Here is a 24542-nt window from a genome sequence, read left to right on the forward strand (position 1 = left end):
GTTATGATCTCTGTATTCTGCAATGTGCATGGAATAATATTAGTCGACTATGTAATTGGCGGAAGCAAAACAAATAAAAAATTTAAGATGAATATTAATTGTCGAAAAAGAGTACTGTTTCATTACAACAATACACAGAATGGAAATCGTATGGATTCAGGTTTGAATTGCTTCTCTATCCACTTGATTCTCCTGACAATTAGTATCATAATATTATATCAAATATTGGTTAACTATACACACATCTTACCACTTAAGAAGATTTTTGTCACGCATTCCAAGTAGCTTATCAAACTGTGCGATTTTTAATTCGTATAAATAAAAGCGTTCGCTTCACTCATCCCGTGCAAATCCTAAGTGAGAAGAAGAGTAAATCCTTTTAATCATACGGCCGAATGTTAGCGAAATAAATTTTATACAATTGAAGCAACAAACCAAAGCGTCCGATAATACGTATGACCTGACAAACCCGTCAACAACCTTACTTTTATCAATATTACAATCATAATTGTGCTGCAGATTTCTATTTTTGACCGCGCTGCGATCGGAAGGCAATTTGCCGGGGAATTACACAAATCGTGTCTTTGATGTGTCATCATATTCTCGATATTCCTCCCGATATTGGTGATAATGTTCCACATGTGGACACGCTATCATTTCAATCCATATCAGCGCATTGATGATAAGACTGTCATTGCTAGAACGAGACAGACCAAAACTGGAAACTTACCCAAGTGGATGTACTCATATTTTTAAAATTGTGTAATCGCTCATTCTCGTTTATTCAATAAATCGATCAATAAATAATTGTATTAGCACTAATGGAAACGGAATCGATTGGCTCTCACTGGGACTGTCAGTCTGAATCTGTTGATCTATCGATAAACGCCGACGAACGATGCGATAGCGTACACGAACAGGGCAAAGGCGCCTTTGGCAATTCCACTCCTACTGGCACCGTTTTCCCGTATCCATTCCCGATAGTACGCCACATCTGCGTAGATACCGGGGTAACCCGGCTTAGCACATTCGTTCCCAAACGAAACGACACCAGCCAGCAGTCCATTGCAAACCAATGGACCACCGGAATCTCCCTGGCAGGCGTCCCGTCCACCTTCAAACTGGCCCGCGCAAAGCATACCCTTACTTAGAATTCCTTGATAGCTGGTTGAGGCATTACACTGCGTGATCTGCTGAACCGTAATGTTGACTGCCATCAGGTAGGGAGTGGCCTCAATAACGCCCTGCAAATAATAGTTGGAATTGGCCATTTGGGAAGTTCTAAAACATCTACTTACGTATTGTCGGGTCCCCCAGCCGCTGGTTTGACAAACGGCGCCAGCCGAAGGCGCAGTAGTTACTTGCTCAATCGGTCGCAAACTTGGATGTGAAGTAGGAATTATTTCACTAAGCTAAGTAAAAGACTTTTTAAGAATGAATCTATAACTACATCCGGACGAGAACCTACTATCAGTATTCCAATATCGTTCTCGAACGTGCTGGGATTGTATTTCGCGTGGATTGTGACCCGGGAAACGTCTCTTATTTCCGTTTGGGTTGTAGCTTGCATCCGGGTTGTACTACCGCCTACTACGCGAAAGTAGCTGGCAGCTCGTTTGCGGTGATTGTCATCCACCAAACAGTGAGCGGCTGTCAACACGGTACGATTGTTGATAAGACTACCCCCGCAGAAGTGTCCGCTACCGAACGAGGCCAGGTCGGTGGTTTTACGCCGGATGGAAACCTGTCAGAAAACGAGGCATTCAATCAACCATCCAAAGCTTATCCGGATGCTTCAACAAGCTTCAAATAGAATAGAGTGATTGTACACCCAGACAGGAGCGAGTAGTTCGACACAGTAACGAATCACATGATAAGCTATCGAGTGATATAAACTCTTCCAATAGAGTGTCGCTGACAGTGACGGAATTACCCGCTAGCGTCATGAAATGAGTCATACAACCTCGTAGAAGTAGTTTAGATAATCTAAACGCCGTCGTTGACATTGCTAATTTTTACAGGTTATGTTCAACCTCTCACCTGATGTCTAGTAGAGTTCGCGCTTGCTTGGAATCCACCCACAATCCGTGGGTCATAACTGTTATTATCTTTATCGGAAGGCACTTCGGAACCGTTGCTCGGTGACAAAATTAACACCAGCGCAATCAACACGCTCAACCAGAGGTACCTCGTATCAGGTGTCATGCTTACTTTCAAACCCGTTGAAACCCTGCCAAGATGTCGACCGAACCTGCGCTTTCCGACGTTCGTACTAAAACGATCAGGAATAGACTATTGCATCGATAGTCTCCAGATAGCGAGGAAGGTTCGCAAATAGTCAAGTGCTATCAGTGCACCCTTTTCGACTGCTCAAACACATCAATACTTCGAGGCTCTTATCTGCGATTGATGCGATAGCGCTGTTCAGAAGATTTTGCACCCTGCACCCCCGGGTGTAGTTGGATATCATACGGTGGTTTTCCGGATTAAATGTGGCGTTTATTTGTAGGATTATCGTAGAAGTGGGGGATCGTGCAAGCGAGCCTACTCCACCGTAATCTTCCGTTTCCGGTCTGTTCAATAATATTGATTAGCTCGTGTTTTTTAATTGGAAAATACAAATGCAACGATTCACACACGATACAGAATCGAATGTGGGAATAAAATGGAAGCTCTATCAAACTGATTGATGTGAACTTAAATTGATAAATCGTTGAGCCACTTCAAGAGTTATGCAGCTCTTCGAGGCTTTGTGTCACAACATGCATAAGCCATTGATTCGGTTACAAGTGCGTAAGCGCTGTCTGCTAGTAAAAGGTGGAAACCCCAGTATATAATAAGAGCTTTGGTGATGGAACTTTTTGCGTCGAGAATCGCGGGCGAAAGCTTCGATTTCTTCTGTATAAAGTTTTGCATTTGTTTTGGTTTAAACTATAGTGCAGACTGATGTGCATTATTTTCTCAGTAATTTTTATAATCATTAATGATCAATCAAAGTCACAGCTCTGTATACGTTTTTTTTAAACATCGGTTTCTATAAAATCTGCCTCGTTTATTTACAGGTAGACAACATTTCGAAATTTGAAATGTCATCAACTGGCTCCATAATAAAGCTTGAGTAATTTGATATATTTAATCAATATAAATACATTCTATACTTCACTTCAGATCTTCCTGATTTGGCTGCAGGGTGCACAAAGTCATTGTTCTGCGATGATACAAGCATTTCCGTAAAAGGAAAAAGTCTTCGCGTCATATGCAGTCGATTGCAGAAAACTTTAGATATGTTTTCTTCCTACTTGCAAAAGTGGAAAATCTCTCCCAATGCTTCTGAAACTCAAATGATAATTTTTCCGCATAAGACTAGGGCTTCTTTCCTCAAGCCAAACAACAATCACGTTGTCAAGATAAATGGGGTTATTTTGAGTTGGTTAAAGGTTAAGTACTTGGGACTAAATTACGATAAAAAACTTATTTTCAAAGAGCACATTGAGAGTATACTAGCCAAGTGCATCAAATATACGTGATGTTTATATCCTCTCATCAACAGGAATTCTAAACTTTGTTTAAAGAACAAACTTTTGATTTACAAACAAATTTTTAGACCAGCAATGCTTTATGCTGTACCGATCTGGTCAAGTTGCTGTTCAACAAGGAAGAAAACGCTCCAAAGGATTCAGAATAAAATTCTGAAAATGATTTTGAAGCGTCCTCCTTGGTTTGGTACACTCGATTTACATAGACTTACTGGTGTTGAACCATTAGAAGCTATGTCAAATAAAATTATCAACAATTTTCGACAAAAATCGTTGCAATCCTCAATTGCTACGATAAGCTCTCTTTATAGCCAATAAGTTAGCAATTAGGTTAGTTGTAAGTTTACTTCCCCTTTTCTGACAAGTAGGTTTAAATCCCTACGAATGATAAGTCCTAATTGCGAAAGCAAACAAATCCTAACAATTAAAATTACAAATTTCTAACAGTGTTGAGAAGTCACCATTTGTGATTGGACACACATACTCATTATTTACTAATATCTATCATAAATACTTAAGCTACTAACAAATCTCCCGCTTATAAAAAAACCTAAATTAATCCACCTAGCGGTCAGACTCAGCCTTTCTCATTCAAACTTATTATTTGTAAAAATAGATTTACATGAATGCTTGAATCCAATAAATGTTTATCCACTCTTTGGGTTCTAAAATATTGATGTTGTAATTAAAGTATAAAATATGAAATTTGACGTAATGTTAGTACTTAAGAAATAGCGGAATAAAAGCAATGACTCTTAATTTCGAACAATTTAATCACGAGCGATGCCGGGAACGTTCAGATAGTACGATACCACATTTAAATCATGTTGAGGCCATATATATTGATCGAAGCAGGTAAAGTGTTAAGTAGTCTTTGAATTTTTTTTCTTTCTAAAACTTTAAACAGCATATCAAATTGTTATGAAGTTTGTTATTTGTAAGTTTAAGAGATGACTCATTTGTATGACACTAGTTATGTTCAAATAAGTCGTGTAATACTTGAGATAATAGACTTTCGTTGTTTTACAAATTTAAACATAACGCTTGCTTAAGTTTGATTACAATCAAATGAAAAGGTAACGTATGGGGCAGCCAAACTTTGAAACCACGTGTTCAATCATAATTCATCAGTTAACCCTTAAATAGCCCGTTCATCTGATATCAATATTGTTCAAATCGGTTGTGTAGTTTCTAAGATAATGAAGTTTCGTGATTTTCACATTTCGATACATTACAGACGAAGTTACAGTCCGATTACTGCAAAATTCATTAGGGTGTTACAAGGTAGGTAGACCTTTTATTTGATACTAATTCTGTGGAAATCGGGTCAACCATCTCTAAGAAATATGAGTGAGTCCAAGTAAGTTGTCTTGGAATATGTTTCTTTTCATAGCTGGATTTCACATTTTTAAACATAACAGGCAAAGTAATAACCCGTTTGTAAAAAAAAAATCATTAGGGTCTTATGGGGCAACAAGACCCTTCATATGACACTAATTTTATAAAAATCGGGCCAGCCATCTCTGAGAAACATGAGCGAGATTAAATAGTCTCCAGAACACGTTTCTTTCCATAACTTCTGAACCACATGTTCAATCTTCATAAAATTCAAACGTTAAGGGTTTTTAAGGTAGCCCGTTCATTTGAAACTAATTTTAATCAAATCGGATGTGTGGTTTCTGAGATATTGATGTTTCATGATTTTTACACTTTGATACATAACCTCTAAACTAGAAATCAGATTACAATAAAATTCAATAGGGTCTTATAGGGCAACTAGACCTTTCATTTGCAATTAATTTCATTGAAATCTGTTCGGTCAGACCATCTCTGAGAATAGTGAGTGCGAAAGAAAGGTGCACATACACACGTACACACCCACACACAAACATATACACCTATACATGATTATATGCAGAAAATGCTCAATTCGTCTAACTGAGTCGAGCAGTATATGACATTCGGCCATTTGGATCACTTTTCTACCTTTTAATTAGCCAGTGATCGTTAGGAGGAAGTCAATATGTTTACTTTCATTATGTGATTTCACATTTTCATGAACAACGGACAAAGTTACAATCCGATTGCAATGAAATTCAATAGCAACCTATGGGGCAACTAGACCTTTCATTTGACACTAATTTTGTGAAAATCGGTTCAGCCATCTCTGAGAAAAATGAGTGAGTTTAAACAACCTCAGGATAACTTTTCTTTATATAACTTTTGAACCATATGTTCAATCATTACGAAATTCAAAAGTTAAGGGTTCTGGAGACAGCCCGATCATTTGAAACCAATTTTATTAAAAACGGTTGTGTGGTTTCTGAGATATTGATGTTTCGTGATTTTTACATTTTGATACATAACCTCTAAGCTAAAAATCCTATTACAATGAAATTCAATAGCAACCTATGACGCAACTAGACCTTTCATTTGCAATCAATTTTATGAAAATCGGTCCAGCCATCTCTAAGAAAAGTGAGTGAGAAAAAAAGTTGCACATACATACACACACACACACATACACACATGCATACATACATACAGAAAATGCTCAGATCGTCGAAAGGGGTCGAGTGGTATATGACATTCGGCCATTGGGGCACTTTTATACCTTTGGTTTTTCCAGTGATTGCTATACCTTTCTAGGAGAAAGGCAAAAAAACATTCTGTAATTCTTATCATAGCATCAAGCATTTGGGCTGTGTTTTGCCAGTTTCTCAGACGTCTCATTACCCGCAATTCTCCTTCAATTCGGTTGAGCCATCGCGCACGCTGCGCCCCTCTAGTTCCGGGGCCGGCAAGATTGCTGATAAAAAGTGATTTCACAGGGTTGTCGTCCGGCATTCTTACGACGTGACCGGCCAACCGCAACCTATCGGCTTTCGCCAGGTGTGCAATGGGGTTCTCTTCAAGCAGCGCGTGCAGTTCATGGTTCATGTACCGTCGCCATTTTCCGTCGTCCGTCTGTACTCCACCGTAGATAGTCCGCAGCACCTTCCGTTCGAAAACTTCAAGAGCGTTAGGGCCCTCCGCCAGAAGCGTCGTTGTATCCATTCCGTAGAGGACTACCGGTCGTGTCAGGTACATCGTCAACTTTTTGCTTCGTTGCACTAGACTCGATCAAAGTGGTCGTCCTAGTCAATATCCGCACCGTAATTGGTGCGTCCTTTTGTATGTCTGAGAACATGGTCATTTTGGTTTGTTGCACGTTGGTCAGCTGATCTCCAGGTGGTTTTGTGGATGTCCTTTTGAGGAAAGAAGGTACTTCGGACTGCCAGTCTGCGGAAAGTTGCGAAGTTAACGCATCGCTGGCCGTTGTCGTTCGTCACGTTGTGCAGGCTGTGCGGACCAATCACTGGCCTATATATGTCTTTCCTACCGATCTGAGCGTTCATGTAACCGATGACAATCTTTATGTGCGAGCAGCTATCGTAGAGTTTCTCCAGCTGTGCGTAGAACGTTTCTTTCTCTATACCGGGCCGTCCTTCGTGAGCGCAGTGCACATTGAGGATAATGCAGTTGTAGAACCGGCCTTTTATTCTCAACAAACACAACCTGTCACTGATCTCCTACCACTTGATCGCACGACTCTGCAAAGCCGATACCCTGCTCATTGGTTGTGCCGCCGCTCTAGTAGTACTGTGCCCTGCGGCCACAAATCCGCCATACCTAGGTCATTGTCGATTGTTCCGGGTCGTTTCAAATTCTTGATTGTTCGTAGTATGTTTATTTTAGCATGCTGCTTTACTAGGGCTGCAATGCCTAGTCTCGCGACGAGGCTGCCGTCTTGGGTGTAGCTGGCGAGGCACCACCTTTAATAGTTCAACCGTCCGCTTCGGATCAGTCGCTGTTTGAGCCGCCCCTATCCGGGGGAACAGACGCTCAAACAAACAACTACCCCTTCCTTGGCAGCACGCTCTGAAGAGAACAACCACTCCTTCTCTGTCAGCATACGACCAAGTTCCCACCGGTTCACCGATCTACCCTTGGTTGCTCGTATTCCAATCGGTACCACGTGAAGGTTGGGGAATTGGTATTATGCCTTGGACCACACTAGGGTCTATTTTATGTTAGTTGGCTAGTTGGCACGGGTGTATTGCTGGTACGCACTGCACAGCCGTTTACCAAACCCAACTATCCTCAATTGCTCAATTGCTGTGTTGCTGAAAGAGGTTGGCGTTGACGCTGTGGTCAAGATATTCAATACATCTTCGGAGATTCAATCCCGACTGAAGTGTTTTTTTCTACTGTTACGACACTATTTTATGCGTTAATAAATTAGCGCATTTTGACTCTTTTTTCTCTTTTTTTAAATGAAATGTATGAAAACTAGCCCCCACAAGAAATTTTGCGCCCATTATATTTGACAACTTTTACTTCGACCCAATTCTTTTCGATACCCTAGCCCTAGCAGCATTCTCTCTAGAGTCACCCTCTGTCGATTGTGGTAATGCCAGTTCATCCACAGCCTTCTCTTACTATTGATCTTCTCCTGATCCTTGCCTAACTCTTGAGCTATGCGCAACCACTTCAGGATGCAGCGATATTGTGCATTATACCTGTTAGGATTAAAACACAGAACATGTGGACTATTACAAGTAACTGTATTAACTGAGCCTATAGCTAAAACAGTGCGGCCAAGAATTTTAAAGACTACAACATATCTTTCTTTTTTTAATGAAACAAGATGGATGAAAGTGATAAAAGGTAATGGAATTTGTTTAAACTAAACAGTATAGTCTTCGAATCGCTTTCGTAGCGTAACATCTCTACGAGGACGACGCACGACTGATTTTGAGGGTTGTTCAATATCTGTAGCATGTTCGAGCCGTTCATCGTGATTAGTAGTGTCTGCTGATGATTCCTTTTCTACATAGGCGTTTGAACCGCTGTCCTTCCTCGGTCTCCACCGTTGCCATATTGCCGTTTTTTTCCAATACTGTTGCTAAGAGCAGGTAAGAAACTGGGTGACAGCTTATTTGATGGTTGCATATTTTTCTTAAGAACTTCATCGCCGATATTAATGGATGTTTCCTTCGCTTCTGTTTTCTATCTCGGTTTAGCTTGGTACGATGCTTGATCACAGCATCTTTATCTCGCATTTCATCGTCAATTACAGCGTCATCACGAATATGGGGAAACAAATCACGAAATCTGCGACCAAACATCAATGTGGCCGAAGGTATTCCAGTGACGCTATGCGGAGTTACTGAATACATATAAAGATAATCTTAAAGTGATGCTTCAAGATCCGTAGCTTGACGCTGGCTTGAGAATTTTCAGCAAAGAACGATTTTGTCGCTCGACTTCACCATTCGCACAGGGCCAGTATGGAGTGGTATGGGTAAGTTTAATACCATAATCGACGCAATAGTCGTTGAACTCTTGACTCGAAAAATTTAAGGCATTATCAGTCGTCAGCAATCCCATTCTTGTGAAAACTTGTTTCAGTGTTCTGATAAAATCTGCTGATGAAGTGCAGGTCAAGAATTCTGCTATTACGAATCGACTATATAAATCTACAAGAACGCAAATGTATTTGCCGTTGGGTAACGGGCCCAAAAAATCGGCACTTAAATGTATCCAACGAGCTGACGGCATCTCCCGGCTTGTTCAGTGGTCCAACCAACTGGCAATTAATACAGCTTTGACACGTTCTCTCGACATCAGAATCTAATCCAGGCCACTATAACAGTGCTGTCGCCGTTTCATTTTTTCTTTGCCCGGGTGACCGATGTGTGATATCTGCAACACTGTCTCACGTAAATCACGAGGGACAACAATTTTATCTCTGCGGAGCAGAATGTCTTTTGAAAAGCACAACTCTGACTTGCAAGGTGCGAATGCTTTTAGATTTTCATCCCAACAGTCATCATTCATGGCCTTTCTTTTTGAAATTCTTCATCATTACGAGAACTGCGTACGACTTCGGCCATTTAACGCAGACGGTTTGTTAACTTCAGCAATCAAACATAGTGCATCCTCAGACGTTGTTACTTCAGGTACTTCGCACTATCTAGATAAAGAATCCGCGACGATCACTTCTCCACGCTACACAGTATCGGTATGACTGTATTCTAAGAATCCATCTTTCTTGTCGCTTATTTGGGGTAGAAGATTCACTAAAAATATGAACTAACGGCTCAGAATCATGAAACATAAACCCCTCAAATACATTTCGAATCTTTCAGTGGCCCAAACTATTGCAAGGGCTTCTTTATCAAGTATAGAATATTTATTCTGTTTTTGAAAGACTTTTACTGGTATAGCTAACAGGTCACAGTTTTTAATTATTCCATTGCATCAAAACTGCACCCAACCCACTGTCACTTGCATCGGTTATCAGCACTGTTCTACTTTCAGGATAGAATGCCAAAAATTTGAGGTTCAAAATTGCCCGTTTTACCTCATCAAAAGGTTTTTTCGCCTTCTTCGATTAATGGAATCCCTAAGTGGTGCTGTTAGAGTCGATAAGTTAGGAATGAACTTTCCTAAATAGTTAATCGAACCTAGAAAACTGCTCTTTTCACTGGTTTTCTGGGAGCATCGAAAACTTTTAATCGCACTGATCTTTTCGTCTGTGGGAAAAATACCGTAGGCTGAAAGCTGATGACCCATAAACTTCACAGTTGTTTTTTTTAAATTCACATTTAGCTTCGTTAATAGTGAGCCCGTTTTCCGATAAACGAATCAGTACTGCCTTCAATCGTGTTTTAAGCCGTATACCAGTATGTCGTCGATAAACACTTTTACTCCATTTAACCCCTCCAACACCCTTTCAATGCAGCGTTGGAGTATTTCCGGTGCCACTTTCATCCCAAACATTAGCCTTTTGAAACGATAGTAGGCATCTTGTGTGACAAAGGTAGTAATATCGCGCGACGAAGTAGCTAGCTCAATTTGATGAAATGCCTTAACTAAAACGATTTTGCTAAACATTTAACATCCGTCTAGATAAGGCATTGTTTCTTCAAAACTCGGTAGAGGATGCTTTTCTGATATAATCGCTTTATTTGCCTTACGCATGTCCGAAACAAGACGTACGTGTAGTCCACCGTCTTTCGGAGTAACAACAAGTGGCGAAACCCAGCTGATATTGAGAGGTGCAAGCTCAATAATGTCTTGATTAAGTAAATCCTCGAGTTTGGCTCGCTTTTTCATCGGAATAGACAATCGCCTACACGATTGCTGTACGGGTATTACACTACTATCTATTCTAACCTCTACTTGAACATCTTTCAATTTTCCAATTACAGACTCATTGACATCTCCAACGTGAAAAATTTCTCCATGTATTTCGATCAATCCAAGTTCCATTAAAGTATTTTTGCTTAGCAGGCTGGCACCTTTTTTTATGTCAACCACATAAATCTTGTGGTGCACTGTTTTATGCCGTGTTGCAATGTCAGCTTTTATAATTTTATAAACATTTAATTTACGGTCTACGTAAACTCTCAGTACTTTTTTGGACTTGCACTCTTTGCTCACTACACAGCCTTACTCCCTAAGCCATTTCCACTTATCCCGTGTAATCACATTGAAGTGAGCACCGCGGTGTCGATTATCCAATTCATTTTAGTTCCTTCAACGAAACAGGATGTTTCGTCTGATTCTGAACTTGTAGCATACACTTGTGGCAAATCGTCCGTTGTATCTCCATTTGTAGTATCCGAAACATTGGGTTGACTTTCTGACACTTGCTGAATTTTTGGCCGTCAAGGTATTTTTTTTGATTTCTTGATTTTAGTTTTACACATTTTCTCAAAATGTCCCGTAATTCTACATTTGTCGCATGTTTTGGTTCTGGCTGGACATTTTCTATCATTGGCAAAGTGACCTGAATTTCCACAACGGAAACAAACATCATCACGTACTTGCCTTTTCCCAAAGTTCAACGGAACTTCTTCGACAGCTTTACTCATTTGATCTCAGTTGCGTTTTACGGTCTCCAGCACTTTTTCTTCTTCTGCTATTTCCTGAACTGACATTAATTTTTATTCAATATTGCTCTTTTCAACGAATCTGACAGACAGTGTTAAAAATTTAATGCAACACACTCGTGGCCTTCGGTCAACTCGATTGTCCGGGGCGCATACTGTCCTTACTCGCTACCGCTCGTTCGGACGTAAAATAGGCGATTGCCCCTATGCTTCAGAAATCCGGGCAATCCAGTAGATCGGTTGTTTGCATGCGAAAGGCCGCCGCTTCCGACGGCGGGTCGGCGGTTTGTGTTTCAGCCGTTTAGAGCTATCTCAGAGATAATACGCAATTTTCTGTTGTCTTTTGCCGCGTTTTCTGCTAGTTCCAAAATTTCCGCTACCAGATATTCGAAGGCATACAGATACTGGCCTCTACACCGAATCGGTGTCACCAATGCGGTACTTACCCCTTTTAAGGTGACGTGAGCGTACGATCCATAGGAAAACTTAGTCAATCGATGTCGTATTTATACAAGGTAAAGTATATTTGCAATCCTTTGCTCTTCCTTTCTGATGTTCGTGTTAGGGAATACAATACTTCAATACAAGGAAAAGCGTTCGAAAGTCAATTTTATTTGCGAAATCATCGTTATTTCAACAGTCTGGTCTAGCAGACATGGAAGACCTTAGTTTCGAGGCGACTGATGGTACCACGCTATCATCGATGGAGAGGCTAGTCAGTGCACGATCGAGAAAAAGGACACGTTCTATTGCGGCAGTAACTTCATCCGTGAAAATAATTTTCAAATTTGTTCGACAGAGTTCGCAGTGTCGCTTTCTAGTTACATACTCGAAGGGAGGCCGTCGTCTTTACGCTGTTCGCTGACATATTTCCAAAAAGTTTGAGTTTATTTATAAAGAACTGGAATATTTTGGGATTGGATCACTTGAAAAAAAAAACTGAAAGACTGAGTTCTTAACATTGGCATCTGTTTTCGATAATTCAGACTAACTAGCATTGACATTTTCTTGGTCGCACACGAATAGAATTCAGGTTTTGCAATGCACTGACAGACGAAAAGTGACCAACTTTTTGCTCCACATTCCATGTTGTTTGTTTGACTGTTTATAAACGAAGATATGTTTATCTAATGCGACACATTGCGAGCAGTTCTGTGAATTCAGAATCAACCTAAAACATATTTTTTTTTTGTATATTATAAATGCTGTTATTTCGTGAAAGAGCTTACCCTACTACGAGAAAATCCTGTGTTGTTCATCCTAATCATTGTGGATGCGACTTCAAATTATTCTATTGTGATAACGCCCACCTGAAATAAAATCAACAAACAGGCAACAGAGAGAGCAAGCGGGAGGCCGTCATCTGGTCTTCAATCAACAGCCGCTGGCTACTTTTCTCTCACAGTTTTATTAGTATGTTTAAATATATGCGATTTTCTGTGTTTTGTTTCTTCTGTTTTGTTTTTCCAAAGAAAATTTCATCATTCATCGAAATTACAAACATGACTTAAGCACTACTGTTTTTCACCATTATCTTGTTTTTTTTTGTTGTTTCAATTTTTCGCTCATTTTTTTGTTGCTTTTCATCGCTCCACTTTTTGTTATATATTATCATTACTTTTAGTATATAATTATTACTTCTTAATATTCCCTACTATTAATTATTCAATAAACAATCTCCTTCTGCCGCGCAACGTCTACTGCCCCTTTCTGGCGGGAGAAGAGGGGTCGGTATGGGTTGTGTGTTGGGGTTTGCGAAGAACAAAGGAAGAGGATCGGCAGGGAACCACGTGTGTGTGAGAGAGAGAGAACAAAATTGAGACCATCTTCGTCGCCTCGGGCAGGCGGCCAAAAACAATAGTACATATAATCTTTGACTTGGTGTGTGTGTATAAGTGGTTGTAAATAAAATAAACTCAAACATTCACAATCAAAGTTGTTGATACGCACAAAAGTTAGGTAAATATATAATATATTGGCAAAAGGTTGAACAAACGCGCGCGCATCTACGAGTTTCGCAATAGGCTAGGAGCAATTAATTATAGGAAAACGAACGCTTGGTCGATTCTACTACCACACGGAGAAATGACATACACATACGCGTCGGGAGACGTTAGTGAACGGGTCACGGTACTAAATAGATAGATTAGTATTGGTTTGCTTGCTTGCTTGTTCGTGTGGTGTTTTGACACTTGAAATGAGCTGGACATAAGCAAGGGAGAACATGAAACAAAACTTTGGCTCCCACTCACAGCAAACTGGTGTGAGTTGATCTGTATTTTAGATTGCTGTTTTTTTTTCTAAATTCTATTCGCGCAGAGATCTTAGCTACGCTAGTTTTCGTTCATAATATTTTTCCTATTGTTCTCTTATTTGGTTACTAGTGTCTCGGTGTGAGTGTGAATGTGTATGTGTGTCTATGCGGATACGATGGCGTGTGTGAGTTTGTAGTTGTGTGTAGATGAATGAACCTACATGTAAAACATTTAATTTAATAAAAAGATTTCATTTCTCACCATATTAATCTTCTGCACGGATGTTTGTTTTTTCTTTAATAATAGTAATTGGTTAATATCGAGGCTAGCCGTTGTTATAACTCCATATCCTGCGCTTCGTCTTCACTGAAATCGGACATGCTGGACTCACTGTCGGAGCTTTCCGTGGGTTCTTGATCGCGCAGGGCTTCCTCGGTGGCGTACCGCCGCACGTAGTCCGCCACCTTTTTCTTGTACTCTTCGGGCTTGTGTAGATACATGGCAGCCGCGTCCCCGTTCAGCGGATCCACTGGGTTCGGATAGGTCAGCAGCTGGGGCAAGAAGGATTCGAAAATGTTGGACAGATCGTACAGCGCCGTCCACGCCTGGTTGATCACGTCCAGGCAAACCGTGCCGGACACTTCGTCGATGTTTGGGTGGTAGATTTTGTTCATGAAGCCGATACTCGGTGACTTGAACGGGTAGTGCTCGGGCAAGTGAACGCGCACCTTCCACACGCCGCCCTCATACGGTGTCCCTCGGGGGCCGAAAAATTTAACGCAGAACTCATTCAGCCCGCCCAGAATGGTGACCTCATGCTTGCTCTCGATCAGCTTGATCACGTCGGTGTCCATCCGACGCTTGCCGGCACTAGGGGAGGACATTTTGCCCGGTCAGTGGCGGCACCCTGCTGGTGTATTTATATCGTACCGCTAGTAATAAGGATAATAAGGCGAATAAGTATCGTATTTTTTCAAGTCTATAGTCTAAGCTGTATATTTCTGAAATATTGAGAGCTAACGAAAAAAAAAACGAAATTTCCAGGTGAATAGAGAAGTGTATCCGTTCATAACAGTGTGAAATGACATTAAAGTAAATCCTGGGAGTATTGTCGCCATTGACTGGTGCTCAATCATACAAGTGTCGACCTTGAGATTAAGGAGTCGTTGGTTCGTCTATCAGATGCTGTATCGTTCTTGAAATTATAATCTTCGTGCATGAGTGTAATGTTCTTTACAATAGGAGTAACTATATATTTCGACTTATCAGTTCGGTGGTTACATTGATAATGAAAAGAATTTTTCAATTTGTTGTCTTCGTACTAATTTGTTGTCTTCATAGCTAAAAATCATGGCCAACCTGGCAACATGCCTATGATGTTATGCCTATGGTACATCTCCCTTTTTGAGAAAAGATCGTAAGGTGCAAGCCAGGCCGGGAGCCTGCGATGTCTTCCCTCTTGTCTTTGGAGAATTTTCAACTGGCACATTCGAGTCGCCCGTTATTGTAATGTCTGAATCTAGTTCACCTATAGAAAGAGTTGCTTCGAAGTCTGCTACCAATTCCTGATCTTCTGGTGGTTTTTCTGTAACCAGGGTTTGCGGCACTTGGAGTTGGAATTCGTCAATGAGCAGCTCCAAAGGAAGTTGATTGTTATGTCCCAAGACAGCATCACTTTCAGTTTGAAGTACAGCAATCACATATTCCTCATTTGGCTTACTGTGGCTGGTCATCAGCCGTGACAACAGGTAAGCGTGTTCAAAATTAGCGGTTGAAATGTATTGGATATCGAAATTGTAGAGCAACATCGTTAGCGCCCAACGCTGAAGACGATTGGCCGTGTATATGCGAATTCCTTTTTTACTACCAAATATCTTGAGAAGTGGCTTATGGTCGGTCTGTAGCACGTATTTACGACCAAATATTTTACTGAAACAAACCCTTGTGCGTGTTTCTAGAAGTACACTTTGCTCGATTAAATTCTTTCCGCGCTTCTTTTATTAAATTATCTGATCTGGTATTCCACCATAAAATATCCCTGTCTGTTGATCGAAGCCTGATCACAGAACTGTTGCTGTACTCTGGAGTTATCCTAATTGTTACTTGAACGAATACGTGGTTAAAGTATCGACAATCGTTTTAAAAGTAGTTTTACTAGTAATTTACAGCACAGCCAAAAAATTTTAAAAAATCAATGGGACAAATTCAACAACTCTCCGTCCAACGAAATCCTTGTGCACGGCTATGCAGGGGAGGGACACAAATTAAGACAACATTCTAAAGCGTTAATTTCAGCCCAGTGTCGGGGTCAATGCGCAGAACCGTCTGTAGTGAAGGCATGCACGGAACCAGAACCTCAGACAACAAGAACATCGCCCAACCTTTTCATCTAGCAATAATTCGATTAGCCACAATCAGCTTACAGACGACTACTATCCATCACGACAATCGATCCAACGATTGAATGCGGCCACTCACGGTGTATCACAATTGTACAAAGCCATTATTGCTCGATCCTGCTGATGCTGCTGCTCTCTTCCTCTCAAAACGACACCGTTTCGGGGGCACTGAGGAAACAAGCATATATTTCACTCCACCAAAGTCTCTCAATCGAAACAATTTATCAAATAGCTCAGATTAACTAATCACTGCCCACCCGTTGTCGTCTGACACTGACACGGGCCTGATGTAACCTCACCGAGAAACGTTTACACACAAGTTCACCATCTTCTTTGTCCCTGGGATTGATTGCCCTTCCTTTGCTTCAACTCGGTGGTGGCAATCAGCAGTGCGAAATAAACACACAAAAAGATTACCTGCGTTTATTTTCCACAGCTCAAAACCGTGAGCTCGGTTGTCTCTGCTCGCTGGTGGTGTGTTGCTAGCTGCTAGCTTAGCTCTTAGCTACTGCGACTCGAATGTTATTGTTATGCTCCTGCCCTGCCGTTGTCGTCTTCGTTGCCGTCGACGACGATTGGCTCCTCTCGGTTGTGCACCAATTTTGTTGTTCGATTCGAATACACGGGGGTTCGCCTTGAAGCAGTACCGATATTTCCTCTCGCACGCACCTCGACGCAGCAGCAACAGCAACAGCAGCTCTATACGACGACAGTGGTGTCACGAGGAGTTGCTGGCTGTGTAGCAAACAATAACAACAAAACCACTACCACACCAGCACTCGCTCTCACAAACAGGCACAGAGAGTGAGTGAGAGTGAGCACCAGTACTACTGAAAGTTGCACTTATTGCCCTGTCAGGGTTGCCAGCTGCGGTTGGTTGGTGATAACTGCGGACACAAAAAAAAACATGCAAAACTGGGTCAACAAATGAGGGTCCTTCAGGTGTGTTATGAAGAAAGGACAGGTGCGCAACTAAAGTTAACAGGGTGGTCAACAATATTTTGCAACTCAAAATTGGATCTTAAAATTGAGAATCTTGAGTCTTATCTTAATGTAGGACGTGTTTTCACACATCCTTATAATCAAAAACTGCTACATTTGGGCTTCCCATGCTGGATAGTTGAACGGCTGAGACTGTACCTTACTGGAAGAAAAGCTTTTGTCCAAGTAGATTATGAAGTCTCGGTGAAATTCGATGTCACATCTTGTGTACCCCAAGGTAGCATCCTCGAGTCTTTCATCTTTATCCTGTATATCAACGACCCCGTTCGACCGTTTGAAAAGCTATTTTTCGCAGATGACCTTAAAATCTTCCGAGTAATTTATCCGTTCTAGATTGTGTATCCCTGCAAGTTGACATCAACAAACTCCTGTTGTGGTATGACGAAAATAGGATGAACGTGAACATGAAGAAATACAATTTTTTTGTTCACGCGTCACCAAACTGCGGTGGAATTTACTTTTATTTTTATAGAACAATATCCCAATTTAAGTTTAAAATGATCTATAACTTTTTGTGTTTGTTAAAAAGTGCGGATTTGGAATGAGATGTTTATTTTTTCGCTGAGTCAACAACATGCAATCAGTGTTGCGAAATTTCGACACAAAAAAAAAGTGATACAACAGTAGTTTCATTCTCACTCTCTTCAAGCTGATATTGAATGTCACCCGAGTCAATTATCAATCAATAATCATGTCAGTGAAATAAATGATATATCTTTGTTATTATCAAAACTATTTGATCTGAGCAAATCCATTGCATGAAGTCAATGAAGTAGGTAAGCACCTTCATCCTACACCGCATAAATATCGCTAGAGCAACATAGCGTGTGCGAAATCACAGTAATGCTGCCAGTCAGCATTATCACGGTCAACTGATTGGAGCTGAAAGCAATTATCTCTTTCAGCTCGTTTGTGTTGATGCTGATATTCGAAGTTTTCAGTTTCAACTGGGAAGTTCGTCTCCATTATGTCTTGAAACACGGTTATAATCTTTCATAAATATAAAACTCCACGCTCTGTGGCGTCGTTTACATCGAGTAATTTTCGGCAAAACGTCGCTATTCCCTATTATTTTTCTATTCGGCTGTGTCATGGTCGAAAAAATCCATGTTAAGTTTAAAACTCGATAAGAAAGCATCGGTTCTGTATGAAACGAGATTTGATAAATACTAGATGGGATAAATCAGGATTTGAATGCTTGCGATATTCGACAAAAGCTACTGAAAAATCCTTCGCTTCCAATCGCCTGATAATTTTTCGTTTAATTTCAAGCGGGACATCTGGTTCTAAAAAAAGCCAATCCAACCGATTCTGAGCTTAAGTGATGAGTGAGAAGGGGTCGCTTTACAACCAAGAAATGCGAACGCCAACTCCAAGAGCTCTTTATAATCGTCGCGAATTTGATTGCGTTTGAGCTGATTTGCATAAGATTTCTCGGTTAGATTGCTATCTTCATCAGTAATTTTTGAGCAAACTGTTGGATCTTTGAGGCTGTTAATAAGTTGATTGACTGCGAATGAATTGATTTCGTTTGATGCTTTTGTGAAACGGTTGAAGATAAGTGTTTCAGATCTGCTGCTTTTGCCATATATTATTATATTTATACATAGAAGCTTATAGAAATGGAGAGGACAAGCCAGATTGCTTAGTTTTCGGCTGAGCTAATCACTAAAAAAGCAACACAAACTTGTCCAAAATATTCCAACCCACTAGCGTATTATGAACTTCTTCACCGAAATTTTTGCCGAAGCTTGAATCAATTTTAGGCGCGCCCAAGAGCTTTGCTGTTCTAACGCAACTCACAAAAATTGCCATTCATAACGTAACTCCGGGTCCATCGAATATGAACATTTCTGGAACCAGAACGACGGCTAGAAATCGACTTCTCATGCCATTTGAAATCCAATATGACGACTTCCTGTTTCTGAGAAATAACCGAAAGTGAAAGTTTGATATCGTCATGCACTTGCAGACTTTAAATAAATTGCAAGGTCAATCTTTGTATGTATGTGGAATCAATTGAATGTTTGAAATCATTCAAATAAAGAAAAAATGGGCGGAGCTTATTTACGAATGCAAGTAATAAATCCCGATTGCTTGATACTCGTCTTCAGTTCGGTTTGGCAAAGCACGCACCGCTCTTAGTGCTGTAAGTACTTTATCAAGTTTACTCTTTCCTATTTCAGCATGATTTCCTTCAAGACATGTTTTAATGGCGTTCTCACAGCAGATCATTGAATTGTCTATTGAAGGAGGTTATTACGATTTGTTTCAAAAAGCTTTACCTTGGACACCAGAAGACTTTAGGCTCATGGTAGTAAACATTAGTTGAGCTCTTGGGACTGCGAGTTTCTGCCAGAAAAATCTTGAAATTTAAGCTAACATTTGGCCGATTTTACTGTCAATTTTACAGAATGTACCACAGCATAGTAAACAAAGACGTCATCTTACGTCAAAAATAAACATTTTGTTCAAGTCTTTCACTTCACTTGGAATCCTAAACGTGGACTGGATAACCACACCATGTTCAAGTTCTTTCAATAAATTACGCGCTTATGCTTTTACACTGGGCTGTATGTGACATATATTTTGCTCTATTTTCATTTCGAACCCACCGTGGTTCCATAACGTTACGTTGGGGCTTAACACGGGAGTCACTTCACGGTGAAGTGAAAGTGATTGCCATTTGATTTGCACGCGTCTTTTTTCACTTCGTTTTCACCGTGAAGTGACTCCCGTAATAAGCCCCGTTTTTTTTTTTGGGTTATGAAAAGAAGCCTTCTTTGCATAGGCCTGACAAATACGCTTTCAGGAGTTTAAATAGTCTTCCTTGATTGGGAAATTAAATTATTGTAAAAATTTGCTAAATTAGTTTTATGACCTGAAGATAGGTACTGACAAAAAACAAACTGATATACACTAAGGTCTTTTTCATGCGAATTCTGTAAATAAATTCATTTTTATCTTGATTTTCAGTTCGATTCGCATGCAACACTGTTATTGATTCCTTTTAGCAGAAATGAATAAAACCCTTTAGCAAACAAATTTTTTTTTACGAAGATCCCAGAGAACTGACGCGGATTTCCAAATTTACGGGCTGCGTATCCCCCGCGTAAAAATAATCTTTAGTGTACTATAGAACTTTACACAAGTTAGGAATTCAGCTTGGACCAAGCATAAAATTTATATTCAAGCCAACACAGAGAAAAACCTGGCATCACTGTTCCGGATCGAAACAAAAAAAAGGGCTTCTCTTTTCCTCTCGGAAGCACGCTCTCTTTCATTCGTTCTTTGTTCGATCATCATCACCAGGGTCTCGGACGAAGTTGCGAAAGAAGGGAAGGCAAAGGAGAACACAATATTGCACATAAAGAAAATCACTACATTTCGGATCAAACACTGCCCAAATGCAAACACCGATCCGACCTCGAGTATCTTTCTACGAGGCCCTAGCAACTGACCACTTACCACTAAGTTTCAGCCGAAATCCAAAATTTTAAACACTTCCTGCACGCCACACAAGTCGGAGCAAAGTTTGCCAATGAGGTGAAAACAGCTGAAAATTTATCTCTGCCCCTCTGCTGCTGCTCACTCACTCACTCACACAAACCGCTGCGTCGTAGCAGAACGTTGCTTCTACTATGTGCACTGAATGTGCGACAACAAAAAAATAGAATATGCTATCTTTTTCCCGCTCCCGCTACACAATAGCACAAAAGATCAAAAGCAAAACTGTAGCGCATAGAAAACGATCAAAACACAGCGGAACTCTTGCTCGCCGCGACGCTCCGCAATGAGAGAATTCGCGCGTACTAAAGAGAGCGCCTGAGTTGCCGTCAAAACTGCGTAATGAGCGTTAGGATGGTTCAGAGTTGAATCAACACGTTGGTTACAGAAACAATTAGGTATTTATTTTATGTTTAAAGTTGTTCAATTGCTATTCAATATTTAAACGTCGTGGATTAGAATATCAGTAAAATTAGTCCATTGTTTTTAGCAATCTAAGGATTATAAATGCAGGTTTTATATTGGTCTTCATACCTATGATTTCCTCGTAATTTTCAGACATAACTTCAGAGATTACTCTCAGGATCAAATCTCTGAAGAATTATAATGTTTGAAGAAAAAAGTTTTTTATTTTTTCATCAACATGGCCCACAGAATGTGATTTTATTCTTCCCCCACATCCATTCTGTATTAGAGTTATCAATTCAGTGGCGTAGCGTAGCCGGGTGACTCCCGGGGCGTAAAATTTGGGTGTCTCACCTACCAGGTTGCAGTGAAATTATTTTATTTTCAAACATTGCGAGAGTTAGTACACTCCAAATTTATATGATTCTAGAGAGCTTCACCACGACCTCCGCCTAATTGTTATCACGGATGTCACCTTTTTGAAAGTGACACGTATGAAAATTTTCCTCATGGGTGTCACTCCCTAGAGGGTGACTTCCGCCCCCTCCCCACCCCCCCACGCTACACCAGTGTATCAATTCATACTTGAAATAAAGAACAAGTCACATTTCTTCCACAAGTGACAATTATTTCATACAGCGTTGATGGCAGTCTCCTATCAGTAAAAGCATGATGAGATAACTGAAAGATAAAATTTCGACTCTTAACGAGCAATCAAAATGATTCACGGTTCTGTTGCAGGTTGGAGCTTCGTGAACGTGTTGAACTTTCTGTTCCTGCTACCACAGTGACACCATGAAAACAAGATAATGTCTCCTCTGATGGTGGCCACCGCATTGATGTTTCTACCGTGCACCCTAAGTTCGATACTTTCTCTCGAACCAAGGATTGCCGGTGGAATCAATGCACTGTTTGGAGAATTTCCGTACATGGTTTCGATCCACCTGAAAGCCGTTGGAGATGGATTCTACTGTGCCGGCGTGTTGGTATCGGTTCGAGACGTGCTCACCAGTGCTTCCTGTGTGCTGAACGGCAGTGGAGCTCGCGTTCCAGAAGAGCTGCACCTTTTGATGGGCACCCCGTTCAGGGCGAACAACACAGATGCTATCGAGGTCGAAGTCGAAGAAATTTGGGTACGAGATGTTAGAGATTTGGCTGTTCTAAAGCTTAAAGAGAAAGTACCCGAACTGAAGCCGGTGGTTTTGAATGAGTTTGTTCAACAATCACAGAAGCAGTGTATTCTGGTCGGATGGGGAGCCAACGATAGTGACTGGAATGTGGTTGATCACTTGCAGGAAGTGTACATGCGAATCCGAGTAGAGAATTGTTCACCTAGTGTTATATGTGCAAGTGGAGAGCAAACTTCTTCCGGAGCATGCTATAGAGATCTTGGTTCACCGTTGCTGTGTGATGGATCGCTGGCAGGAATTCTAGGATCAAATCCGCAACGATGTGGAGGGCCTGTGGAGTTCTACAGCATAAGGGATAAAATCGACTGGATACGCTCTCAAACAACCAGAGCAGGTGCGACTGGGTCGCATACGGTTACCTTCAACAGATTCATTATTCAATGTTTAATTTTAATAAGTGCTAAAATATATTACTCTTAGTTAGTATCCTAAAGTTTGGTAATTTTTCGTATCTTCAAATCTTTCCCTAAACTAATGTCGAAGCAGGAATTATCTTTCTCTAAAACATCATCCTTGTCGTCATCATCTGCCATGCCAGATTGTAGCCGCTTCAGTGATGACGATGACGTGGAAAGAGATTTAGGCACCCTGAACAAAAATCTGATAAAACAAACAAATTCTAAGAAATAAAATTCACAACCAACCTTTGCTTCGCAAAGATAGCGCTCAATCCTTTAGCACGTCCACCAGGACTTTTCCTAGTGGGAGTCAGTGCGTTTGCTAAGGTCAGCTTTCCAGGACTTGCCGTTTCGGCCGGCACTTGCCTACATTCAATCTGCAGCAGCTTCATCAGATTTCCACGTCGTTCCTTTGGTTTGATCAGTTCACGAACCTTCAGACCTTCCTCCGGGATTGTCAGGGGAAATGTGCTGTCAAATTTTGCCTCATCGAATTTTGCCGTAGCTACAAGGTCTGTAAAATTATGAATATTATTAGGTTGGACTATTGATTTAGGGAAGAATAATTACTTCGCTTGAGGACAGCTCCCTCCAACTTGTACTGGTCAATTTCGATGTCTTTCTTCAGCAGCATATTTCTGAGGGCACAATTCTCCTCGTACAGGACGAGTAACGAGCGCCACACGGGCAGCAGCACATGCTGCGATACCTGCTCTTGACCAGCCGCTTCGAGTTTCATACTAAAAGTGACCGGTATGCCCGACACGTAGTATTTCAATCTGAGACACATTTCACAACCGTTGGATTCGCTATGGGTTATAGAAAAATCATCCGCTTTTCGGGCTAGCATTGTTTCACTGATGATTTCGGCGGAATACTGAACGATAGAGTTCGTTCGCTGAAAAATAAAATTTTATAATTCTTAATCCTAAATACAACTATTGGTTAAAAGGGTTTAAAGGGCTAACTTATAAACTCTCTCACGCTCTCCCAAAATAGTCCTTTAAATCGCCTCTCTGTGTTTACCTTTTCCCGTTCGATTAAATCGGTGATGGCAATCGTTTCGCTCCACAGCTGGACCAAATCGAAAACACTGCACTGAATCATCGTTGCTTGTCCTGCGGACGATGAGGCGCCATCGTCGGGGGTCGATTTCTGCTGTCGAATATCGACAATATAATGTTTGTCGTTGATTTTTACTAAATCCTGCATTGTACAACACTAGCAACGAGAGCAACGATCTAGAATTATTGCACTGTTTTTTTTAAACTCACCACACCGAGGTGAGTGTAAAGATGGTAAAGTAACTCAATGGGAATGAGTTCCGAAAGTTGGTGAAGCGTTCAAAGGGTAAATTAGGGCAAAGAAAAATTGAAGAGCGAACCACTTGGTCTTCGTATTCAAATTTTATGTTCCATTATCGGCTTAAGGTTAAAACCTTGAACTTTAAGCTTTAAGTTCCTGGACGAATGTCGCGATTTGTTTTACTTGGAAAGCATTCGATGAGCAATTCTAATAAGAGAATACTAAATATGCCTGTATTTCTCTCGAGCGATTGGGATTTAAATAACATGCTGTCCCTTGATGAAGTATCCATCGACAATCGATGGTTCAAATAAGGAATCAAGAGCAATTTTGTACGACTCCTTCGAGTGCCATTTTAGTGTTTTAGGCCTATAAGACTGAGCGAACGATTACAAGACATTTTTTATTGAATGTGGTTAACTTAATGAATATAATTTTCCTGTGCGAAAATTTTAATTAATCAAAGTGGCGAAAAAGTTGTCTAATTTGTAGCTTCCGAAGCATTCGACTAACATTTCAAATAATGGTAATTTTTATTTCAAATTGAAAAGTATTTTCGATATTTTAAACTATTATTTCTCCTACAGATTTCAGGCTTGATT

The 24542-nt window shown here is 40.6% G+C and overlaps 4 protein-coding genes across 8 annotated transcripts; 1 reads left to right on the top strand and 3 right to left on the bottom strand.

The window, feature by feature from the left end:
- Positions 1-772: 772 nt before the first annotated feature.
- LOC129731748 (trypsin-2-like) lies at positions 773-2309 on the bottom strand. The gene is made up of 4 exons (XM_055691996.1): positions 2041-2309; positions 1469-1744; positions 1299-1412; positions 773-1244 (listed from the first exon to the last, which is right to left on the bottom strand). Exons 1-4 carry the CDS (start codon positions 2203-2205, stop codon positions 876-878), a joined length of 924 nt encoding a protein of 307 aa, XP_055547971.1. The 5' UTR covers positions 2206-2309; the 3' UTR covers positions 773-875.
- Positions 2310-12868: 10559 nt separating this feature from the next.
- LOC129729162 (ubiquitin-conjugating enzyme E2 H) lies at positions 12869-20756 on the bottom strand. 4 transcript variants are annotated; one of them, XM_055687648.1, is made up of 3 exons: positions 20604-20756; positions 16551-17020; positions 12869-14666 (listed from the first exon to the last, which is right to left on the bottom strand). In XM_055687648.1, the coding sequence occupies exon 3, from the start codon at positions 14616-14618 to the stop codon at positions 14070-14072; it is 549 nt and encodes a 182-aa protein (XP_055543623.1). In that variant the 5' UTR covers positions 14619-14666; positions 16551-17020; positions 20604-20756; the 3' UTR covers positions 12869-14069. The 4 variants fall into 4 exon arrangements, with proteins under 4 accessions (XP_055543623.1, XP_055543627.1, XP_055543638.1 ...); XM_055687652.1 differs by lacking the exon at positions 16551-17020 and having other exon boundaries at positions 20604-20749; XM_055687663.1 differs by lacking the exons at positions 16551-17020; positions 20604-20756 and adding an exon at positions 16213-16513.
- Positions 20757-20935: 179 nt separating this feature from the next.
- LOC129729152 (neutrophil elastase-like) lies at positions 20936-22670 on the top strand. Its single transcript, XM_055687637.1, has 2 exons — positions 20936-21040; positions 21789-22670. The coding sequence occupies exon 2, from the start codon at positions 21857-21859 to the stop codon at positions 22655-22657; it is 801 nt and encodes a 266-aa protein (XP_055543612.1). The 5' UTR covers positions 20936-21040; positions 21789-21856; the 3' UTR covers positions 22658-22670.
- LOC129729138 (uncharacterized) lies at positions 22266-23903 on the bottom strand. Of its 2 annotated transcripts, XM_055687623.1 has the most exons (5): positions 23662-23903; positions 23206-23533; positions 22882-23149; positions 22652-22825; positions 22266-22596 (listed from the first exon to the last, which is right to left on the bottom strand). In XM_055687623.1, the coding sequence occupies exons 1-4, from the start codon at positions 23845-23847 to the stop codon at positions 22666-22668; spliced, it is 942 nt and encodes a 313-aa protein (XP_055543598.1). In that variant the 5' UTR covers positions 23848-23903; the 3' UTR covers positions 22266-22596; positions 22652-22665. The 2 variants fall into 2 exon arrangements, with proteins under 2 accessions (XP_055543598.1, XP_055543603.1); XM_055687628.1 differs by lacking the exon at positions 22266-22596 and having other exon boundaries at positions 22607-22825.
- Between the last annotated feature and the right edge of the window lie 639 nt (positions 23904-24542).

Source organism: Wyeomyia smithii, chromosome 1, assembly GCF_029784165.1.
Source record: "Wyeomyia smithii strain HCP4-BCI-WySm-NY-G18 chromosome 1, ASM2978416v1, whole genome shotgun sequence".
In the NCBI taxonomy this organism is placed as follows: Eukaryota; Metazoa; Arthropoda; class Insecta; order Diptera; family Culicidae; genus Wyeomyia; species Wyeomyia smithii.